This window comes from Podarcis filfolensis (genome assembly GCF_964270895.1).
Source record: "Podarcis filfolensis genome assembly, chromosome: 1".
Lineage (NCBI taxonomy): Eukaryota > Metazoa > Chordata > Lepidosauria > Squamata > Lacertidae > Podarcis > Podarcis filfolensis.
The window spans coordinates 97878999-97900652 of record NC_139604.1 but is presented as its reverse complement, the minus strand read 5'-3'; the positions used below and the strand labels follow the sequence as shown (position 1 = coordinate 97900652).

The following is a 21654-nucleotide window of genomic DNA, read 5'->3' as shown; positions in this document are numbered from 1 at the left end:
ACATTATCCCAAGTCGCAAGGTGGTTAGATTGGTCTCAACTAGGGCCAGGGCCTTTTCAGTACTGGCCCCGACTTGGTGGAATGCTCTGTCACAAGAGAGTAGGGCCCACAAGACAGAGGTGTTCTGCCTGGCCTTTGATTTGGACTCAGTCTGACCCTTATGTTTCCCTCCCCTTAGGGTTTTGATCTATAGGCTACTTTTAAAATGAGGCCACATTTTAAATGGCATTTTAACCTGTATTTTAAATTGCCCCCCCATTATGCTTTTACTGTAATTTTACCGGTGTTAGCTGCCCTGAGCCCGGCTCTGGCCGGGGGGGGGGGGTATAAATTATTATTATTATTATTATTATTATTATTATTATTATTATTATTATTATTATCAGCAGGTATCCACCAAGCCTGTTCCACCATGGTGGGCATTCAGAAGAGCCCTGAAGATTCATTCATATTCACCAGTCTTCTTCTAAGGTGATTTCTCTGAAGATACTTTACTCGGATACTTTTTTGCTTGATGCTGTGTACTGCTGACTTATATTCATTTATTTGAAGTTTTAATTGTTTTGTATTGCATTTTATTAAGCAAGTTACCACGGGAGGCCTTTTTGCCCATAAAAGTATTTCAAATAAACTAACTGAAATGAACAATGTCACTCTAAATGCCTCAGTTGGAGCACTATATCCAATTTAATTCACTGTGCACTAAATAAGGTTGCTATTAAACAGAAGAAACTCATATCACTCAAACAAGCTCCTTCTCCTTGAATACTTTTGAGAGTTCCCCGGAATTGGTTGTTAAGCTAGGCTAAGAATTATAGCTCTGTGAGGGGAATAAAGGTAAAGGGACCCCCCTGACCGTTAGGTCCAGTCGTGGCTGACTCTGGGGTTGCGGCGCTCATCTCGCTTTACTGGCCAAGGGAGCCGGCGTACAGCTTCCGGGTCATGTGGCCAGCATGACTAAGCTGCTTCTGGCGAACCAGAGCAGCACCCTTAAGGAGCTACCTTTCACAGGATTCTTCGAGGGGAGGGCCAGGACCATTAAAAGTGGTATAAAACTACTTTAAATGTATAGTGCACATGGGGCCTAGGACCAGGAAGGCCTAGGTTCAAATCCCTACTAAGCCATGATATTCATCAAACGGTACTGAGTCAGTCACCATCTCTCATCCTGTTACCTTACAGAGTTGCCGGGGGGGCAGGAGATGAAGGGATGGGGAAAACCATGTATACCACCTAGAACTCCTTGAAGGAAAGTCAGGTTATAAATGTATTAAACAACCAAAACAATGCTGTAATAAAATGGGATGTTAGGTTTGGGATGAGATGATTCCGTGGCAGAGGGTCTAAGCTCAAGATGAAACCAGACAGTGCATTCAAGGATATGCATAGATATTCCAGAATAGTGGGTATAAACTTGGGGTGTGTACCTAAAAGGCCTTAAGGACATTCATATGACAACTGTAAAGCAACTGCTAAAACAGACATAGAAATAGGTGAAATGAAGTCCAGAAACGAAATATGACAAAAAGTGTCATAAATAAAGCAGCGTAGTAGCAATGAAGTATATTCCAGAGTATCATAAATATAAGGTAGCAGTAGTAAGAACCTACCTTGCTGGGGGACACAAATCAAATGCTGTCACATAGACTGAATTAATCACAGCAAAATCTTTCATGCTCTTCATATACAGATGGACCAAAATAATATCTGTCAATTCCAATCCCTTTGAATTCAGATGAGCTGCACGTGGAAAAACAATGCAGCCGTTAAAGGCGGGAGCAATTACATTTGTACCAGAATAATAGGAGGAATACTTTTTTCGAAGTATTTCCCCAAGAAAAGCAAGCAATAACATATTAACATTCTATTGGGCTGTCTGAGGTCAGTCATACATTACATAGAGGCAACTGTCATACAAAGGATGTTTAGAAAGTAACGAATTGTCTGATTTCACTTGTTTAAAAAACACCTTCACATGCTGTTTCATGGCATTGTTGTCTTTTCTGAAGTGAATTAAAAGGAACAATTTTCAAGCATTAGGAGTTGGATTCAATGAACCACAATTGGAAGGAAAACAGCCACCAGCACTACAGAGTTATGATTTTTACAGTGATATACTGTGTCCCACAACACGTGCAGTGTCTTCTGATTTAGTTTCACTTTTCTCAGAAAATGTGGGATTGCAGCTTTAGATCCAGCCCTAGCCTGTTAATCAGATGGCAGCATTTCCTCATTCAAGTACAAATATATTTGAAAATGAACAAGAAGGTAAGAAGAAGAAAAAACGATCCAGAAAATATGTGCAAGTATATCAGAGGTGTTTTGAGTTTAGCAGAGTTTCTCTGAATCGGGATGACTAAAGCTGCCTTCTAGCTCAATAATTCTGAACACATCGTTAGTTCCATGAGCAGCTCCTAACTAGGATGGTATTCTTGCAGAGTCATTTTGGGATCTAGTGGATCCTAGCCCAACTCAGTCCCACCGTCAGAATGGCCCTGTTTGGCAAGTGGAACAGGGAGCTCTGCACTAGTTATCTACCGCTTGGACTACTGCAATGCACTCTACGTGGGGCTACCTTTGAAGGTGACCCGGAAACTACAACTAATCCAGAATGCAGTAGCTAGACTGGTGACTGGGAACGGCCGCCGAGACCATATAACACCGGTCCTGAAAGACCTACATTGGCTCCCAGTACGTTTCCAAGCACAATTCAAAGTGTTGATATTGACCTTTAAAGCCCTAAATGGCCTCAGCCCAGCATACCTGAAGGAGCGTCTCCACCCCCATCGTTCAGCCCTGACACTGAGGTCCAGTGCCGAGGGCCTTCTGGCAGTTCCCTCACTGCAAGAAGCAAAGCTACAGGGAACCAGGCAGAGGGCCTTCTTGATAGCGGCGCCCACCCTGTGGAATGCCCTCCCATCAGATGTCAAAGAGAGAAACAACTACCTGACATTTAGAAGACATCTGAAGGCAGCCCTGTTCAGGGAAGTTTTTAATGTGTGACATTTTAATGTATTTTTAATCTTTGTTGGAAGCCACCCAGAGTGGCTGGGGAAACCCAGCCAGATGGGCGGGGTACAAATAATAAATTACTATTACTATTACTCAGGGACAGATGGTGGCATCACCCTGTGTATTGGTCGGGGTGGGTGGGTGTCTGGGGGATCAAATGGTTGGACTGCAGTCGAGGTTGCTGACTTCTGCCATCTCTAGATAGACATTTTAGGTGTTTGGGTCATAGAATACATAGATGCATAAATTTATTTCTTTAAAAAAAACCAGATATGGGGCTGAACACTCTGTGTAACTAACAAGCTTGTTGCTTTAATCTTGTGAGTTAGAACGACTGTGCACATTAGTAGATTTCCATTCGGCAAAGTATGAACTCTCAAGAGTTAGCTTTGTAACAAGGCTTGTGTTTCCTCCACCTTCTCACCGGCATGCAGAGGAGGACAGTAGGGCAAGCAGACAGCAGGTATGGCTTTTCTAGGAAAAGGTTATAACACATACCTAAAGTGTCTCAGCAATGTTCTGGCAAAAAAAACATGTGGAGGTTCCTTCAGCTGACAGGACCATAATTCATTCCGTGTCCCCACCCCCTGTTCAGAGAGCAAAATAAATAGCCACAGGAAATGCAAGCATTACCTGGGACCAAAACGCTAGTAGTTGGCCAGAAATGGAAAACAATACTTCAAATGTAAGTAACCTGCCAAAAACAGTAGGAAGCTTAGCTTCTGGCCCAGAGGCACAACCACTACTTTTTGTCTAATTCTAATGAAAAGAAAGGCAAGGACGTATAATATTTGGATTGGCTGGGGTCCATGGAAATATAACAAGCAGCAAGCAAACGTGATAGAGCCCCATTGCTTACATTTACATGTTATGCCGAAAAGATTTATGCAGAACTTTGCTGCCTTTACCTACAAGCCTGATTACAGCCTCCTTGCTGATTTCCAGGCTGTTAAGAACTAGCTTAAGGGTCCTTTAGAAAGCATGATGCCTTTTGGCTTTCAAAATTGCTAGCGCTTCTTTATCATTCTGTATTCAGTCATGAACTCAGCTGCACAAGCCAAATGTTAAGATTTTATGAGCTAATACATCAAAAGTATCCGTGAACAAGAATACAAGCTTGCCCATTGCCGCCTCAGAGAGCAATTTCCATTTTTATGAATGAAAAAGATGCCTGCATAAACATTTCTTTATTTAAAAGTGTAAAATGAGGAAAGATGCAGAACAAAATGGAAGCATTTTGTTTTATATGTCAATATCTTGTAAGGGTTTGATAGTAAGAAATCCAGCTACTACGATTCCCAAGATAGCAATTCTTTCCTTGCATTAAGTACATAAACGAGATTTAAAGCCACTGACCTAATCCTGGATGCCAAAATGTACCACAGCCACAGCTTTCTGGAGAACTCAATTTAAAATTATGGTGATAAAGGCAGTTTAGCAAGCAGAAAGCATACACAACACAGAGTGCATACAGCAAAATATAAAAGTATGAAAACAAATCCCACTGTCTTTTATAAATGACACAATGAAGAGCGGAGAGCCTGATTGCAAATGATTTTAAACGTGTTCACATATACTGACGCAATTCTGCAAACACCTGCTGCCAAGCCTTTAATGTTAAATATGACAGTTCTCACATTGTTCTTTTTCATAATGAGCAATCCTGAGATAGCTAACCAATCTGTAAACATTAGAAATAATCAACCAATTTTTTAAAAGAAAGAATTGATTAATCAATGCATTTCAAAACAATTTGATTAGAATTTGTAGCAGATATGAGAGAGAGTCACATTCCTGCATCCTTCTTCAATTCTGGCAGTGGTGAGAACAAAAAGTGAGACTGAAAAGTCCCAGGATAGTGAACTAGGTGACCAAACATGTTTGTGACCTGGCATGCTCGGATAGGGAGCGGCCAGTGGCCTAGATTCTTTGAGGAAACAAGACCCTTTCTTCTCTATGGGAGGCCTGCTGCTTAGATATATCTTGTTTACAAACAGCTGGCCCCACCCACTCATAGCAAAACAGACTGCATACTCTCTATAGCGCCTCCTTTGCTGCTGCTTAAGAGAGCCTGCAATGTATAAACAATTGGTCTTTTAAATTTGCATTCAAACCATTACATCAACTCATCACCCCAATTATTGATAAGAAGTTGCAGCGCTAATTAAAGCAGATGTATTCTGCATGTTACATTGTATTATTTAAATCCTTAATAAACCACCTCGGAGAGACGAAAAGACATTCTTAGCCGATTCTTGCACGTTTCCTCCTTCCGATGCATTTAGGAGAGCACTGATGCCTGTTAGCCACTGGTAGCCCTGCGGAGACTTCACTGAGGTTTCAAGCGTCTTATCTGTAAAAATGTAAATTTTAAAAGATGAGGTTGTAATGGCAAATGGTTTAGCCTTATTTAGGCTTTCCTACGAAAACAAGCTACAAGACTGGCTACTTTGAGGTTTTTACAACAAAAGCAGCCCTACATTCCCAATGTAATACTTATGACCCCTTGAAAGAAAAAAAGTGGATTATCACTTTGATGATGTCCAAATGTATATTTTATGATGTATAAAGCAATTCACAAACCAAACAGTATACTCATATCCATTTTACTAGGAACTAACACCCAGCAAACATACTTAGGATTGGTGTACATATACAACACACTATTCTATTTATTTCAACCCAAAATAATTGTCCAAATGAATAAATATCACACTATTTTAGGATGTTACCATTTCCTAAATCATGCTGCTATACTATTTGCATGGTGTGTATATATTTAAGTTCAGGTGCAACTGTCAAACGTACCATTACATACAAATGAATAAAGCCTATGAACTGGTATTACATCAGACATAGAAAGCTCCCTTTCACAGTGTCAGACTATTAGCCCATCTAGCTCTGCACTGTCTACACTGACTGGCAGTAGCTCTTGAGGGTTTCAGGCAGATAATCTTTCCCAGCCCAGCCAAGGATTGAACCTGGGATGTTTTGAATGCAAAGTATGTGCTCGACCACTGAGTTAAAACCCTTCCCACAAGCAAATAAGTGATCCAACTAAAGGTTTGGAGCCAACTGAGCCCTAGAATGAATGGAAAACACTTTGGTTCCTTGTATGTCTCTGATTGCAACCTTCAAAGGTAAGTCATGCCACAGTGACACATTCCAGGCATTCTGGAGGCTGCTCTGGCCCTCAGGGGCAGTTTTTCACAGAGGCCACAACAGGAAAAATGAAGCAGTAAAACTGGATAATCAGAACTCCTCTCCAAGATATTAGGGTCCAAGCCACAGCATTACTTGAGCTCTGAAAGTGCAGCTTCCTCCCGATTGAAGTGCAGAGTGTTTGCGGACAGGGATATTTGCAGGGAAACCAAAATGTTTGTTTACAAAGCTATTGCACTACCAACCTTGTGAAACATGGACCACTTATAAACACCAGCTCCAACTCCTTGAAAGATACCATCAATGATGTCTCCAAAAAATTGTACACATCACTTGGGAAGACAGGTGAACTAATGCCAGTGTAGTGGAATAAGCAAAAATCACCAGTTTCGAAGCGATTATTCTTCAACATTGACTTTGTTGGACTGGTCATGTTGTGCGGATGCCTGATTTTCGTCTTCCAAAGCAACTACTCTATTCCAAACTTAAAAATGGTAAGCGCTAAAAAAATGTAGTATAAACACCAGCAACTGGGAAACACTGGCCTGCAAGCGCTCCAATTGGAGAGCAGTCTTTACCAAAGGTGTCGTGGGTTTGAAGACACTTGAACTCAGGATGAAAGGGAGAAATGTGCTAAGAGGAAGACATGCTTGGCAAACCTTCACTGTGATCAACTCCCACCTGGAAACCTATGTTCCCACCGTAGAAGGACGTGTAGATCCAGAATTGGCCTCCACAATCAAAACCGTGTTTATGGAAGACAATCTTACTCGGCTACGAGTGATCACCAAAGAAAAAGAAGCAGCATTAAATTTTGTGCCTGCAAATCCTTACACATCCATCCATGACATATGATGGCAACGCAAGCTGTAAAATTGCGCAAATATTTAGGATTATGTCTTCAAATTATTCATTAGCAACTCAACGTATTGAAAGTGAAGTGGGCTATTTGCAGAAGGTGGTGCATGAGATTCTGAATCAGAAGTATGGACTTGAAGTATGTTACAAAGAAAAACAAGAGCCATGAACAGATCTGTTCCATTTCCCCAAGCATTACTCTATTACTCTTCCGTGCAGTACTTTATTGAAACAAATAGGACTTCTCAGAATAGAGTGCCTTTTTGTGGGATGGAGCTCTAATTCATGCAGATAAATAAGAGCTGCAGCCCTATAGCTCAAATTTAAAGAGGCATGGGCACATCATTTGGGAGGAGATCAACATTGGAAAGCTATAATAGTTATTAACACTAATGGGAATTATATGTATAAATCTCCCATGCATGCAGGAGAGAGTCATTAGAGTCCACGAGTGAAAGCCTTGAACTTCCTTCTAAGAAAAATGCTGACATCCCTAATAAGATTCTGAAGGTAGGATGAAGGAAAACAAGAAGTCAAAAGACCTCTACTGCCAATCCCAAGTTGGTAAAACAACAACAACAACACACCAAAAACCAATACATTCTGTTGGTATTGTTAAAAATAAAACCTTCACTCACTTTATGGTAAAATTACTTTATGACGCTACAGATGCTAATTTACTCACTAATGCCAGGCCATTTGTGTATCATCCACATTGCACTGCAAACAGTCATTGTAATTATTTTTGCATTTAAAATGCAATGTAATTACGCAGTCTTAGAATTCATTTACTTCTGAGCTCACTGCTAACATTTTTCTCTCTCTGCCTTCCATATACCTGCCAACTTATGATAGCATTCCAAGCATTTGCAAAGTGTTTTCTGGTCCACAAAAGTTTATGCCGCAATATATTTGTTAGTCACTATTTGTTTTTTTATTGATTACATGCATATACTGGCCATGCAATTGAGTTACCTTTGTTTACAGACCATTAAAAATACAAAATACGCAAAATGTAAATGATAAACATTCAAACCAGTTGTAAATAAATCAAGAAGGCCATAACCAACACAAAGCCAGTAACTGAAAACAATTGAAACACAACATGAAACTAGCAAGGGGAATAACTTAATGCAGAGATCCAGAAACACTAAAATAGATGTAGCATTATAATTAAGAACATAAGAAGAGCCTGGTGGATCAGGCTAATGGCTCTCACAGTGACTGGACAATTACCTGTTGGAAACCGCAAGCAGGATTCGAGATCAAGAGCACGCTCTTCTCCTGCGGTTTCCAGCAACTTGTATTCAGAAGCACAACTGCCTCCAACTGTGGAGGCAGTGCATATAGCCACTGTGGCTAGCAGCCATTGATAGCCCTCTCCTCCATTAAAATGAAAAGGCCTGAAATAATGAAAAGGTATTCACCTGGCACCTAAAAAACCACAGACTGGGCACCAGGCAAGTCTCTGCAGGGTGGATATTCCATAGACAAAGTGTCGCCACCGATAAAATCCCTTCCTTGGTTGCCAGGAAAGTATTTAAGGTGCTACTAGGCTCTTTGTTGGTTCTGATGCTACACACTAACATGGCTATCACTTAAGGAAATTGTATGTATCCTTAATGACTGAGGAGAAGCAGAAAACTCACTGGACTTCACGGAAGTAGGGCCAGAAGTGTCCCAAATGATGCAAGCGGCTTCCTTTTGCTCATCTGACGTGGGCCGTGTGTTTTCTTCAAACTGCTTTTCACAAGAGCAGCTCACAGCCAGGCCTTTGCTCAGAGGTTGCCCCTGGTTGAAATAAATATTGCAGCACACGTTACCTCAAAAGAAGAAGCCCTTGGATAAGCAAATCATCTTGAGGTAAAAGGAACGGAGCGCATTTTATTTCATTTTAGAGCAAGATGTGGAGCCAAGATGTTAATACCTGTTACTGAGACTGAGTTTCCACATATAGTTGCTAATACTTAAGTCCCCAGGAGATCAATGAGATTTGCACACATAAAACTGGATTGCAACCTTGGCGAACAGTGCAACGTAATGATTTAATTTACTTAGTACAATTAACTGAGAATCATTATATAGATAAAGCAATGCAAATCAATAGTACACATGGGAACATTCGTCATGTTCATGGTAATGGAGACAAGAAAGCAACCTTAAATGCAACCTTAAAACACTCAAACTGCAGGTCTGTTTAATCTAAAATACAAAACTGTTTTGTAGAGTGACCAAAACAAGAAGCCGCCTCTGTCTGCTCCTCTTCTTCTAGTGTGAATCAGGCTTTTTTTTCTCACTCTAAGGAAGTGCTGCTAGCATGATTTGGATCTTCACAACCTAACGAGTTATCCAGTACATAATACCGAAATTTACAGCATGGGTGGGGAAAATATAGATCATAGTCCACTAGCAAATATATAGTGACCTGCACAGTACCTGATAGATGCTAGTTATTTCTACAAAGAATGATGGACTAGATGGATCTCCAACCCAGCATGGCACATGCTCTAAAATAAGGATACATATTTGGATTGAATCATTTAAGGTTCTACACTTCGCCGAACAACTTTTTATATCTGAGAGATAAAGAACGACCGTTCTTTTTACAATTATTGTTGCCTGATCATTAAGTGCAGAAGCCTAAAAAAACATACAAGACCTCAAGTGCACCCAAAGTAGACTTTTATGTCTGAATTGCTTTAAAAACATATTGCTCTTTTTACAGACCGTTTAATGAAGACTGGGCACTAGACTGAAAGACAGCGACTTCCTTAAGGATCTGTATCAGAACTTGGGTTACTGAACCTTTCGCTGTTTTGCCCAAGTCCCTACCCGGTATGTCCACACTGGCTTTCCAAACTGAACAAGCAGAACACTAACTTTCATTCTAGTGGGGCTGTAGGCGTTTTGTAATGTCAGGATAAAAACCCAAATTAGAGAAAGTGAACAGTTTTTGGTCCTGTAGGCTGTAGTATTTGGGACAAGTGGCCATGTTCCCTTTATAAAAACTAAGGACTAAATTGCTCCAGCAGCACAGGAAATCCATCAGTGTCACTGCTGCCACCCGTGGAAATCTCTCGAACAGCATTAGGCTTAAGACTCCTCATCAACTTTGGCATGTCTGTGCCAACACAAGTAGAGCTGCCAGATCCTCTGTACTCATTTCTCTCCTTCCAAGAACAAGGTCAATTTTTTCTTTCCCTTAAAAGACTTGCACACAAAGCAGGTCATGTGCAGAATGCCCATTAACAGTCTACTCCCCCCCCCCCAATGAAATATTTGTGTTTCTACCAGCACAGGACTAAGCAAATGCTTACAATGCCCTGACAATATGAAATGAATTCTTACATTCTCTCTTCAGGCCCCCAGCATTGTACAAAACGCTTCTGAGAAGTATTTCCTAATGAAGATTTATTATAGAAGGCCATGATTCGCCAATCATTTGCCCCCTCGCTAGTGCGGGAACAGAGTGATATCTTGCCACAGCCCTCTTAATTTCCATTCGCTTTCTGCCAAAACAGAAAAATGCAATGCATTGTAGATGGTTCTCTTATATCCACACCTTTGGGTAAAATGGTGAGATGTGGTTGCGGGCACGCTGAGGATTGGGTCCCTGTAAACTTCTTGGAATAAAGAACCTGATTTTGCTACATGCCTCAAGTTTCATGTACACCTTAAAAAGAACAACCATAATTAGCAGCCGCAGTGTCTAACTTGTCAGAGATCTTCATTTCCTTGGCAGAGGAGGCTTGTTGTTACAAAAATCTAAAACTGACAGCGTTTCTCCCACTGAGCAGTTCTCTCAGAATAGAACAGAGCATAAAACTCTGAAGTTAGAAGGAAAAGGCTCTGATAATCTCTTTGCTTCTTGTTTTCTGCCTTGATCAGTTCTCCTGTTAAAACAACATTTTGAGGGAGACCACATGCAGCTTCGTGCACTGTGAACAGACATATGAGATAGATATTACTTGGGTGGGGAATAGACTTGCCATATCAAGTAGAGAACGAGTGAAAGATTTCTCTGTCTTTCAAAGGAAAGAAAGAAACGTGTGTGTGCGTAGCTTGTGTGTGTGTGTGTGTGTGTGTGTAGCTGCATTCATTTCTTAAAGGAGAAAATGATGGGTTCATCTTTTGCCTGTTCCAAAAGAAAAGCATATAATGTCACACCTTTCCAAGCAAAAGAATTTCAAGATCAGTAAAGGCGTATTTTCAGTTGGCACATATATGCCATTTATGAGCTCCCCTATGAAGATGGTTATGGTGATATGAGAAATGAACCAACATCTCAGGAGTGCTAAGTACATTAAGAAAAATATCCCAGGCTGCCTGGAATCTCTCACTGATAGCACATGAACCAAAGCAGAAGGTAGCATATGGCTCAAGGTCATGGTTTTAAACTACCCTGTGGAAACAGATGCAAATCTCCATTTCTTTTCTTTTTAAAAGCTTTTTACAAAGTGGTATTTAAAAGTTTTTAAAGTATTTTAATCAAGCGGGGATGAAGAGAATATTTCATGCTTTGAGAAGCTGGGTGGACTTGTTTTAAGGAAAGATAAATCAAGTCTTATATGCAGGATTCTGCTTCTTTAGTCCATAAGACTTGTTTGTGTTTGCCAGGAACATTTTCTCCTATTACCACCAGGCATCATGCACGCGCATATATAGTATTTTGGTGTGTGTGTGTGTGTGTGTGTGTATATATATATATATATATATATATATATATATATATATGAACATGCATGCATATCTATATTTATTAAACTGAAAGATATGCTTTGCAATTTACATAGAAATAAATGTTTTTTTTCTGAATTAATTAAATGTTAATGAATCACATCTCCATCTTGAGATACACAATTAAGCACAACTTGCATATCAGAGGCCTTGACTTCAAGAGAAACCTCAGAAAATTGTGTCCCTTCAAAGGTAATTCCCACTTCCCTATTTCTGCAGTTACTCAAGTAAGGAAAGGGGTGGGGGGTCCAATAGAATCCATTTTCTGACCATTATTTTGTGTTGTGCTTCTTTAACCCTGACCATGAAAATTTGCAGAGTTCAAGTCACCATTTTTCAGTGTAGCAGGATAGCTCAACCAGTACAGCAAGAGACTCTTAATCTCAGAGTTGTGGGTTTGTGTCCCATGTTGGACAAAAAGATTTCTGCACTGAAGAAGGTTGAACTAAAAAAATGACCCTCACGGTCCCTTCCAACTTAACATTTCTATGATTCTATGATCCACGCAAAGAGAATCAAATGAGCTAAGAATTCCATGTCAGTCTTGGATATTTGAAAGTAGAGATGAAAGAGGATGGGCATTTGTATAGCTGTGGCTTTTGCCATCCTCAAAAACTACCCTACCTTCCAGCAATTTTGGAGAACTACCCTGAGAAGGGCAAGTTTTGTTGTTGTTGTTTAGTCGTGTCTGACTCTTCGTGACCCCATGGACCAGAGCACGCCAGTCTTCCACTGCCTCCCACAGTTTGGTCAAACTCATGCTGGTAGCTTTGAGAACACTGTCCAACCATCTCGTCCTCTGTCGTCCCCTTCTCCTTGTGCCTTCTATCTTTCCCAGCATCAGGGTCTTTTCCAGGGAGTCTTCTCTTCTCATGAGGTGGCCAAAGTATTGGAGCCTCAGCTTCACGATTTGTCCTTCCAGTGAGAACGCAGTGCTGATTTCCTTAAGAATGGATAGGTTTGATCTTCTTGCAGTCCATGGGACTCTCCAGAGTCTCCTCCAGCACCATAATTCAAAAGCATCAATTCTTCAGCGATCAGCCTTCTTTATGGCCTAGCTCTCACTTCCATACATCACTACTGGGAAAACCATAGCTTTAACTATATGGACCTTTGTAGGCAAGGTGATGTCTCTGCTTTTTAAGATGCTGTCTAGGTTTGTCATTGCTTTTCTCCCAAGAAGCAGGCGTCTTTTAATTTCGTGGCTGCTGGAGAAGGGCAAGTATGTTCACCCATTCAAAATTAACACAGGAACACTATTTTCCCTCTCCTTGGCTGCACCATGTTATGATGCCATCATATTAATAGCGCAATATCTGACTGGATGTGATCACTTGAAGAGCTGATCACCTTGAAAGAACTGGCACAAATGCAGCAGCAGAACTTAAGAGTTCACATTAATTCAGCTCCTGAACCATTTGTTGCCTCGTGTGTCTTTGTGCATTATGTGTTTTTACAGGAATGTGATAAAAGCGTAAAGCAAAGCTTAAGTTTGTTACCAGTTCATGTCCTTTCACGGAATGTAGGCCCTAATGATCAGCCATGCATTATTGACAGCGGGCATTATGAAATAGTTATCCTTGCAGCAGGGATTCTCTTTTTACTAAATAACCCTGATATTTCACTTGACAGAGCTAATTATGTGATTTCCCTCCTATTCTAGCACATAAGACTATGCCATAAATATTCCCAACAAAATTACACGGTTCCCCCTCCCCCATACTATTTACTTCAAAAATTAAAATGTTACAACAGGAATTCTATAGTTATATTCCTTGAGCAATAAGTGCTCCCCCCCAAAAGCAAGCAAAGGGGAATCAATTTGTAATTAAGGCCTACAGAGATTACAACAATATAAAGTGTGAAAAGCAGCAGTGACATAATACTTACACAAATGACTATGATTTGAAGGCTTCCTAAATGCACAGCTTATGCTGCTTTTAGACAGCAATTTTGATGTGGCTTATTTCCAGCTCGGGTAACAGAACTTTTTTATTATTACTTCAGTTAAACACAGGTATTTTGTTTGCTAAATCACATCAGAATGGTCCATATAATTGTCCCATCACCAGACGGTAAGCAAGCAATGAGGGCTGTATGATTACCTGAACTAAGAGAGATCTGAGGGAAATGGACTACAAGGTCCCCCCCAACTCCAAGTCAATGTTTTTATGTTGTTTTATTGTGTTTCAGAAATGTCACTCCTGCAGGAGTATAAATCTTTTTTTAAAAAATAATTACTCTATGTAAAATTGCCATATATGAAACCGTTTGTGGTGTCCAAGAAATAGAAGCACAATATAACTTTTGTAAAAGAGAAGGATGAAGAGATTTTATATTCAAGGCATATCATATCAAATTCTTACAGGAAAAAGTAAAATATTGATGAAGCTACACTTCATACAACAGTGCCCTTGTTTTCCAGTGAAGAGGAAACTGAGGCCTCCATGGACAACTATGAATGTTAGGTGACAAATAATGCTATTAAGAGTTTATAATATACCTATAAAACAAAGCACATTTGACATGCCAATATCTATACTTTTAAAAAGGTATTAGACGCATAAAATGTGCAGGAAAAATAACATTCTTAAGTTTTTAATAAAGAAAGAGTAGAGGAATCTTTTCCATTATTATGCAAAAATGCATCTTGAAGTTGTGCGGTAATGTATTAAACCAGAACAGTGAATAAAATGTTATTCTCCCTGAGGCACAAGGGTTCATTGTGCTGCCAGAAACAATCTAAAACAAATTTCCAGTGAGCCTTTGTAGTTAAACATTAAGAGATTTAGCTAAAGAAAATGCATTACAGAACAGCAGAAGAGACCAGGAGCTGATTATTATTCTAAGGCATGCTGGCCCAAACTGTGGAGCGATTATAAAATATTCAATTGAAAGAATGTAAAATTAACACCTGCGAAACATAACTAAGGAAAATGACATGTTTGAACACTGAACTCAACATGCAATGCACTCAACAAATACCATTCTTGTTTAATCTGGTCAGCCCAGATATGACAATATTAGAATTGTCATGAATTATGACAATGGATTCCAGTGACCGGGGGTTTGTATGTGCTCTGGTCTACCCTTCCATACGCCCAGGACTACCTTTTGTAAATCTTCCTACACTATCCTTATGCTTATGTTTTCTTTATGGCTTTGAAACTTTTTGAGACTGCATAGGTCCTTGGTACATTGTCCATCATATAGCTTACTTACCTAACATCACCATGACAGCCAGTGAGATAAAAAGTTCTTTGTGCACTGAAGATTATCCAACATAATAAATAACGGGAGAAAAAGGAACATCATACTAGATTTTTGCAGGGCAACGGCTGTAGCTCACGAAACTCAACCCCTATCAATGCTCTAAATTGGCATAGGAGCAGAGCCCATCAGGGAATGAGAGGGTGTCCCAAAGGTTCAGTAATTATGTCACAGCCACTTATGGAAGTTCACATTTCCCAAGAGGAAAGGAGCTCACCAAGAGAAACCAGGAACATGGGAAATATCCAACTGAACAGTTCTGCCAGTGCAAGTGCAAGCTGCGCAACTGAACATACCCTCCCTCTTCTCTCCCCACAGGCCCCCTAAATATATTGTGGATTTCCCCTTGACCCTCCAGAAAAGATTTATGGAGTTCTATAGCACAGCGATGAGTGCTTGTGCTAGCAGAACTGTTTAGCTGGATACCACCCAATCTTTTTGCTCCCAATCTGGTGTTGGTAGAGACCAGGGTGGGGGAGGTTTACAGGGCCTTAATATGACCCACCAGCTGATCTCTTATAGTAAAGATAGGTTGTTGATCTGTTTCCCATGTAACAAACATGGGCCGTCTTGAGGGGCTAGGAGCTGAGGGCACTGTCATACAGTGGTTCCGCTCCTTCCTCCTGGGCCGTGTTCAGAAAGTGGGGGGGGGATGAGTGTTCAGACCCCTGGGCTCTCACTTGTGGGGTGCCTCAGGGTTCTGTCCTCTCCCCCATGCTTTTCAACATTTACATGCAGCCGCTGGGAGAGATCATCAGGAGGTTTGGGCTGGGCGTTCATCAGTATGTGGATGATAGCCAGCTCTACCTCTCTTTTAAATCAGAACCAGTGAAGGCGGTGAAGGTCCTGTGTTAGTGTCTGGAGGCGGTTGGAGGATGGATGGCGGCTAACAGATTGAGGTTGAATCCTGACAAGACAGAAGTACTGTTTTTGGGACAGGAGGCGGGCAGGTGTTGAGGATTCCCTGGTCCTGAATGGGGTAACTGTGCCCCTGAAGGACCAGGTGCGCAGCCTGGGAGTCATTTTGGACTCACAGCTGTCCATGGAGGCACAGGTCAAATCTGTGTCTAGGGCAGCTGTTTACCAGCTCCATCTGGTACGTAGGCTGAGACCCTATCTGCCTGCAGACTGTCTCGCCAGAGTGGTGCATGCTCCGGTTATCTCCCGCTTGGACTACTGCAATGCGCTCTACGTGGGGCTACCTTTGAAGGTGACTCGGAAACTACAACTAATCCAGAATGCGGCAGCTAGACTGGTGACTGGGGGCGGCCGCTGAGACCATATAACACCGGTCTTGAAAGACCTACATTGGCTCCCAGTACGTTTCCGAGCACAATTCAAAGTGTTGGTGCTGACCTTTAAAGCCCTAAACGGCCTTGGTCCAGTATACCTGAAGGAGCGTCTCCACCCCCATCGTTCTGCCCAGACGCTGAGGTCCAGCGCCAAGGGCCTTCTGGCGGTTCCCTCATTGCGAGAAGCAAAGCTACAGGGAACCAGGCAGAGGGCCTTCTCGGTAGTGGCGCCCGCCCTGTGGAACGCCCTTCCAGCAGATGTCAAAGCGATAAACAACTACCTGACATTCAGAAGACATCTTAAGGCAGCCCTGTTCAGGGAAGTTTTTAACATGTGATATTTTAGTGTATTTTTTGGTTTCTATGGAAGCCGCCCAGAGTGGCTGGGGAGGCCCAGCCAGATGGGCGGGGTATAAATAATAATAATAAATAATAATAATAATAATAATAATAATAATAATAATTATTATTATTATTATTATTATTATTATTATTATTATTATTATTATAGCAGGGATGTGCCTGCACTCTATGTGGATGGGAAGGGTATCTTTAAAAAGCCATGTATATATATAGTAAATAGGTACTATCATACACTAAGGTATACTGCTTATTATGTGACAGGTTTTGCATGGATTAACTTCACTACAAGTTTGAATCTATAGGAGAATATGTCTTGCTGTGGAAGATGGCAAAGGTGAGTCCTATCTCACTAACCTTTTAGGCTCCAAAATTCAGAGTTCCGTGAGAGTGTCAGTAAGCAAGTGGACAGGAATGATCCAGTAAATTCTACTGAAAGGTTTCTAAATAAACTTGGCACAAATGGAATACGAGGATAGATAATCTTGTGGATCGGTAACTGGTTAAAGAACATGGAGCAATGAGAGGAATACACAGACAATACCCACAATGAAGGGTTATAAAAAGTGTCTCCTAAAAAAAATGTATTGGGATGAACGCTTTCTAAATAATTTACAGCATGTCTGGAGTTAAAAGGTGAACAGAGTTAAAAGATGAACAGTGGGTTTGCAGATGTACAAACGCTTACAAAGATCTCTGAAAAGATCTCTACAAACTGGATAAATTGAGGACAAATTGGCGAATGCTATTCAGTGTAAGTCAGTGTAAAACCAAGCACTCTGGGACAAAAGAAATTCTTCACTTCACATATAAACTGGCAGGATTGGAGCTGGTTGTGACTAACGAGGAAAAGATCTTGGGGTCATTTGGTGAGCTCAATTAAAATGCCGACTCAATGAGGAAGCTGTGGAAAAAAAGAGGGGATTCCATGGCGGGGATCATTAGGAAAGGGATGGAAAATATAACTGTCAATAACTGCATGTATGTAAACCTATGGTGTGACTACACTTCGGAAACTGGGTAGTCCTGATTGCTGCATCTCAAAAATTGCACAGCTTTAAAATCTGCAAAAAAGAAGAAGCAACCAAAATAGTCAGGGGGCTGCAGCAACTCTCCAATATGGAAAGGTTATAATGTATGGGACTTTTTTAGTTCAGATATAAAGCAAAAGAGAATACTAATGAGCTTTAAAACATGTATGTGTGGAGAAAGTGGGTAGAGAGAAATCCCCCTCTCACACTGAATGGTGGAGATTCAGGACACACAAAAAGGTCGGGCTTCTTCACATTGTGCATAGAAAAACAATGGAATTTGATACTGCAAGCTGTAATGTTGGCTACCCATGTAAATGGCTTTCAAAGCGGCTTAGACAATTTTTCATAGAGGATAAAGTTATCAATTGGTACTAGTCATGAAGCCATGACTAGTTGGTACTATCAGTTGGTACTAGTCATGAACTGGTATTCATGTATCTGAATATACAGTGGAAGAGTGTTACTGCTCTCATGTCCTGTTTGTGGGCTTCTCATAAGCTTCTGAGAGAACAGGATACTAGACAAGATGGACCTCTGGTCTGATCAAGAAGGCTCTTCTTAAGTCTCCCACGTGCCCCATAAAAGATTCCTAAACAATAGGAAGCACTTGAGGACGATACGGCATGCAGTGAAGGGAGAACTGGTGGGAATTGGGATCCTCTTCTAATTTTAGCAATTTAGAAAAAGAAATCATTTATATATCAATTTCGGCTGTAATCCTATGCCTACTTATCTGGGAGCAAGCTGCAATGAACTCAATGGGATTTGCTCACATGGATATACAGTACTACAAAACTATACAAACTGACTTAAAAGTATTATTTGATGTTTGAGGAGGTTCAACATTCTCTGAATCAACATTTTAAAGATATTAACCCACTTCAGGGTGCAAGCCACAGCCCCAATGCCCCCATGTGCACCAACACAGTATACTCCACTCTGACCTTACCTCAATGAACAGAAAAACATCCCATGGAATTCTAAGCACTTTCACACTAAGCCGGAGGGTGTGGATCATGGGATGTTGGGGTAGCATGTGCAGGACCACACGGAAATCTCCTGTTCAAGAAATGTGTTTCTTTTGTGAGGCAACCGTTTTCTTTTCACTACAAAACCGAGAAGTCAAGCTATTCAAATGGCCCTCGATCTGGTGCACAATTAAGCAGGCTTAAATTCCACTGATACTACTTAAGTATGCTTAACTGTGCCTTAGAATGGGACCATGAATGTTTTACTTTTGCAAGAGTTACAATGCATTAACTGGTTGAAGGGCTTTAGAAGGATAAACACAGAAATAAGAAGTAGAAATTACTCAAGACTAAATGCTTGCCTTGCCAGTATGAATAGCTCTCTGGTCCTATGGGGTTAAATCCTTAAATCATTTGATGCATTATGCTCTTGAAAAACCAAATGCCCCTCCATAGTTACAATTTATTGAAAATGTAGCTTATTATAGTATGACAGAAAATAAATTAATCGAAAGATTTAATGCCTTTTGCCATGATTCCATCACAACACAAAACAAACTATTTTCCTCCTTAACTCTACAAGACATTAAGTGTATATACCAAAATCTAAACTACAATTCCATAAATGCTAGCTCTTTAAGAATGTGACAGCTTTGTCTACAATGAATTTGAAAAATGATTTGCTATAAAACTGCTTGAAACTGTGGGGCTTTAACAAAATCTTAAACATCTACATAAGAAGGAGGAAAGAGCTTCTGAATAGATAAAAGTAAAATCTTGATTCTTATATAAAATGTTATGCATTTTAATATGATTTTTTGCCTGATTTATGTAAAGCTTTGTGTTTTTCATTTTCCCTAGCCTGTCACATTGTAGTGATATATGGAGCATTTTAGCATCAAGTTTGCCATGAGCAATAAAGTCAGTGCCCCTAAGAAATATTAATATATTTCCACTTTCTCTCCCCTCTCCGAGAGTGTTCTCTTATTCAGCTTATTTGGTTTCACTTCACATAGCCGACTGGCATAATTTTCAGTCTCACAGTAATATTTTAAGGCTTTGCTCTGCGGAAAAAAATCCTCGTCAAACAAGGTGTGTACTAAAATGGCACATTTGAGAATGGGGAACATGGTGCTAGGAAGCAGAATTCTAAAAATAAAGAATTATGTCTCTTTTTGATGAATGTACAGCAGTGCTTTCTGAGATAAGACCTACTATGGCATATGCCTATATACTCTTGAAAAGTCAATATTTTAAAACGAAACACAAAACCGGCTGTGATCATTAATGGTGTTTGAGTATCACGTACAAAATAAAACCAAACCAAAATGTTTTAGCACAAAGAAGCATTTAACACAAAGACATGTGAAGAACGCTAGTGGCAAACTCACTGGAAGGTCTGTAGAGACTCAATTTCCCTGCACCTAAATGTGCCCTATTGTGGTTTTCACTGTTACTCCAGCAGGCTGTTTAATACTCGGAGATATTCCTCAGGAAGGAGTGGGGGGAGATGGTTGGAGGATATTTCGAGAGGGGAAATAGAAGCACAGAAAGAGTTAAGTGTCCTCTCAACCTAACGGTCATTCATAGAAAAGTGTTCTTCCTCTAAATGGGTTTTGAGATACAAATTTCATCAATGCATGTAAAAGTGTATTGTGCTTTTAATGCTTCAACTTCTGAAGCTACCACTCATTCTGTAAGACTGCTGGCTTCCTTCCAATTCACTTTCCAAAACAGCAAGCTTCCCTTAATGCCAACAATAAATGGGGTCAGTTGTATTATTAGACACTACAGCTAAGTTCTGCTCTACTGTGCCAATGAAATCTCCTGAGTTTGCAGTAAAGATCCCTGAACAGACTGTATCAGAGCACAGGATCAGTCTGTAAGCAAATTATTTGTCTCTCAACGAAAGTATTAGCAGCTTACTGTGTATCTTGGGAAGTATATATTTAGCTTCTGTGTACTATGAATCCTTGTTATATAATCCTACATTAATTGATACACAACCTGAGCATCTGAGGTGCAAAGCTTTTTGCTTCATATTTTGTTTGTGTCAATTATACCATAGTAATTATAAACACATGGAACTAAATAGCCACAGTAAATATTTCTAAACAGGCTACAAGACAGCATGGTACCATTTCTGCTATTATTTTTCTTTCTACAGTGGATCCCATTTGTGCCATGAGAAGCTGGGGGCGGCGAGGGGAGACACCAACCCTGCAAATGTTAACATAATTTTTGTTTTATTATTGTCTGGTTTAGCTTACAGGCGTTTATATTCGCAAAGCACTTCTGGCATGGGAGCACAATGCTTCACAGGTATCATTACTGTTAGATCAATATTGCTGCAGAACATAACTTGATCACAGGAACAGAAGTTAGAAAGGACACTTTTGAGGTTCTTAACAAAACTATTGCTTTCTCACTTCATCGTTTTAATTTATATCTCCAACTCCTTGAAAGATTTCATCAATGGTGTCTCTGAAAATTTTTACACATCATGTAGGGAGACAGGCGAACTAATGCCAATGTACCAGAAGAAGCAAAGATCACAAGTGTCGAAGCAATGATTCTTCAACATCGACTTCATTGGACTGGTCATGTTGTGCGGTAGCCTGATTATCGTCTTCCAAAGCAACTACTCTATTCCGAACTTAAAAATGGAAAGCGTAACGCTGGTGGTCAACGAAAGAGGTTTAAAGACTCTCTCAAGGCAAATCTAAAAAAATGTAACATAAACACTGACAACCTTTACCAAAGGTATCATGGACTGTGAAGATGCTCAAACACAGAAAGAGGAAGGCACGTTTGGCAAACCCTCACTGTGATCAACTCCTGCTCTGAAAACTATGTCCCCACTGTGGATCCAGAATTAAGACCGTGTTCACGGACGCCAATCTTACTCAGTTACGGGAGATCGCCAAGAAGAAGAAGATATACTCTGGCAATTTTTAAAAA

The 21654-nt window shown here is 40.4% G+C and overlaps 1 protein-coding gene across 1 annotated transcript in view; it reads right to left on the bottom strand.

The window, feature by feature from the left end:
* DPH6 (diphthamine biosynthesis 6) overlaps positions 1-21654 on the bottom strand; it is a 242294-nt gene that overhangs the window by 134205 nt on the left and 86435 nt on the right. The window contains exons 9-11 of the mRNA XM_083614001.1: positions 8682-8823; positions 5234-5365; positions 1611-1740 (exon numbers count right to left, since the gene is read on the bottom strand). Coding sequence (XP_083470127.1) covers positions 1611-1740; positions 5234-5365; positions 8682-8823 — 404 coding nt within the window. The remainder of the gene's footprint in view (positions 1-1610; positions 1741-5233; positions 5366-8681; positions 8824-21654) is intronic.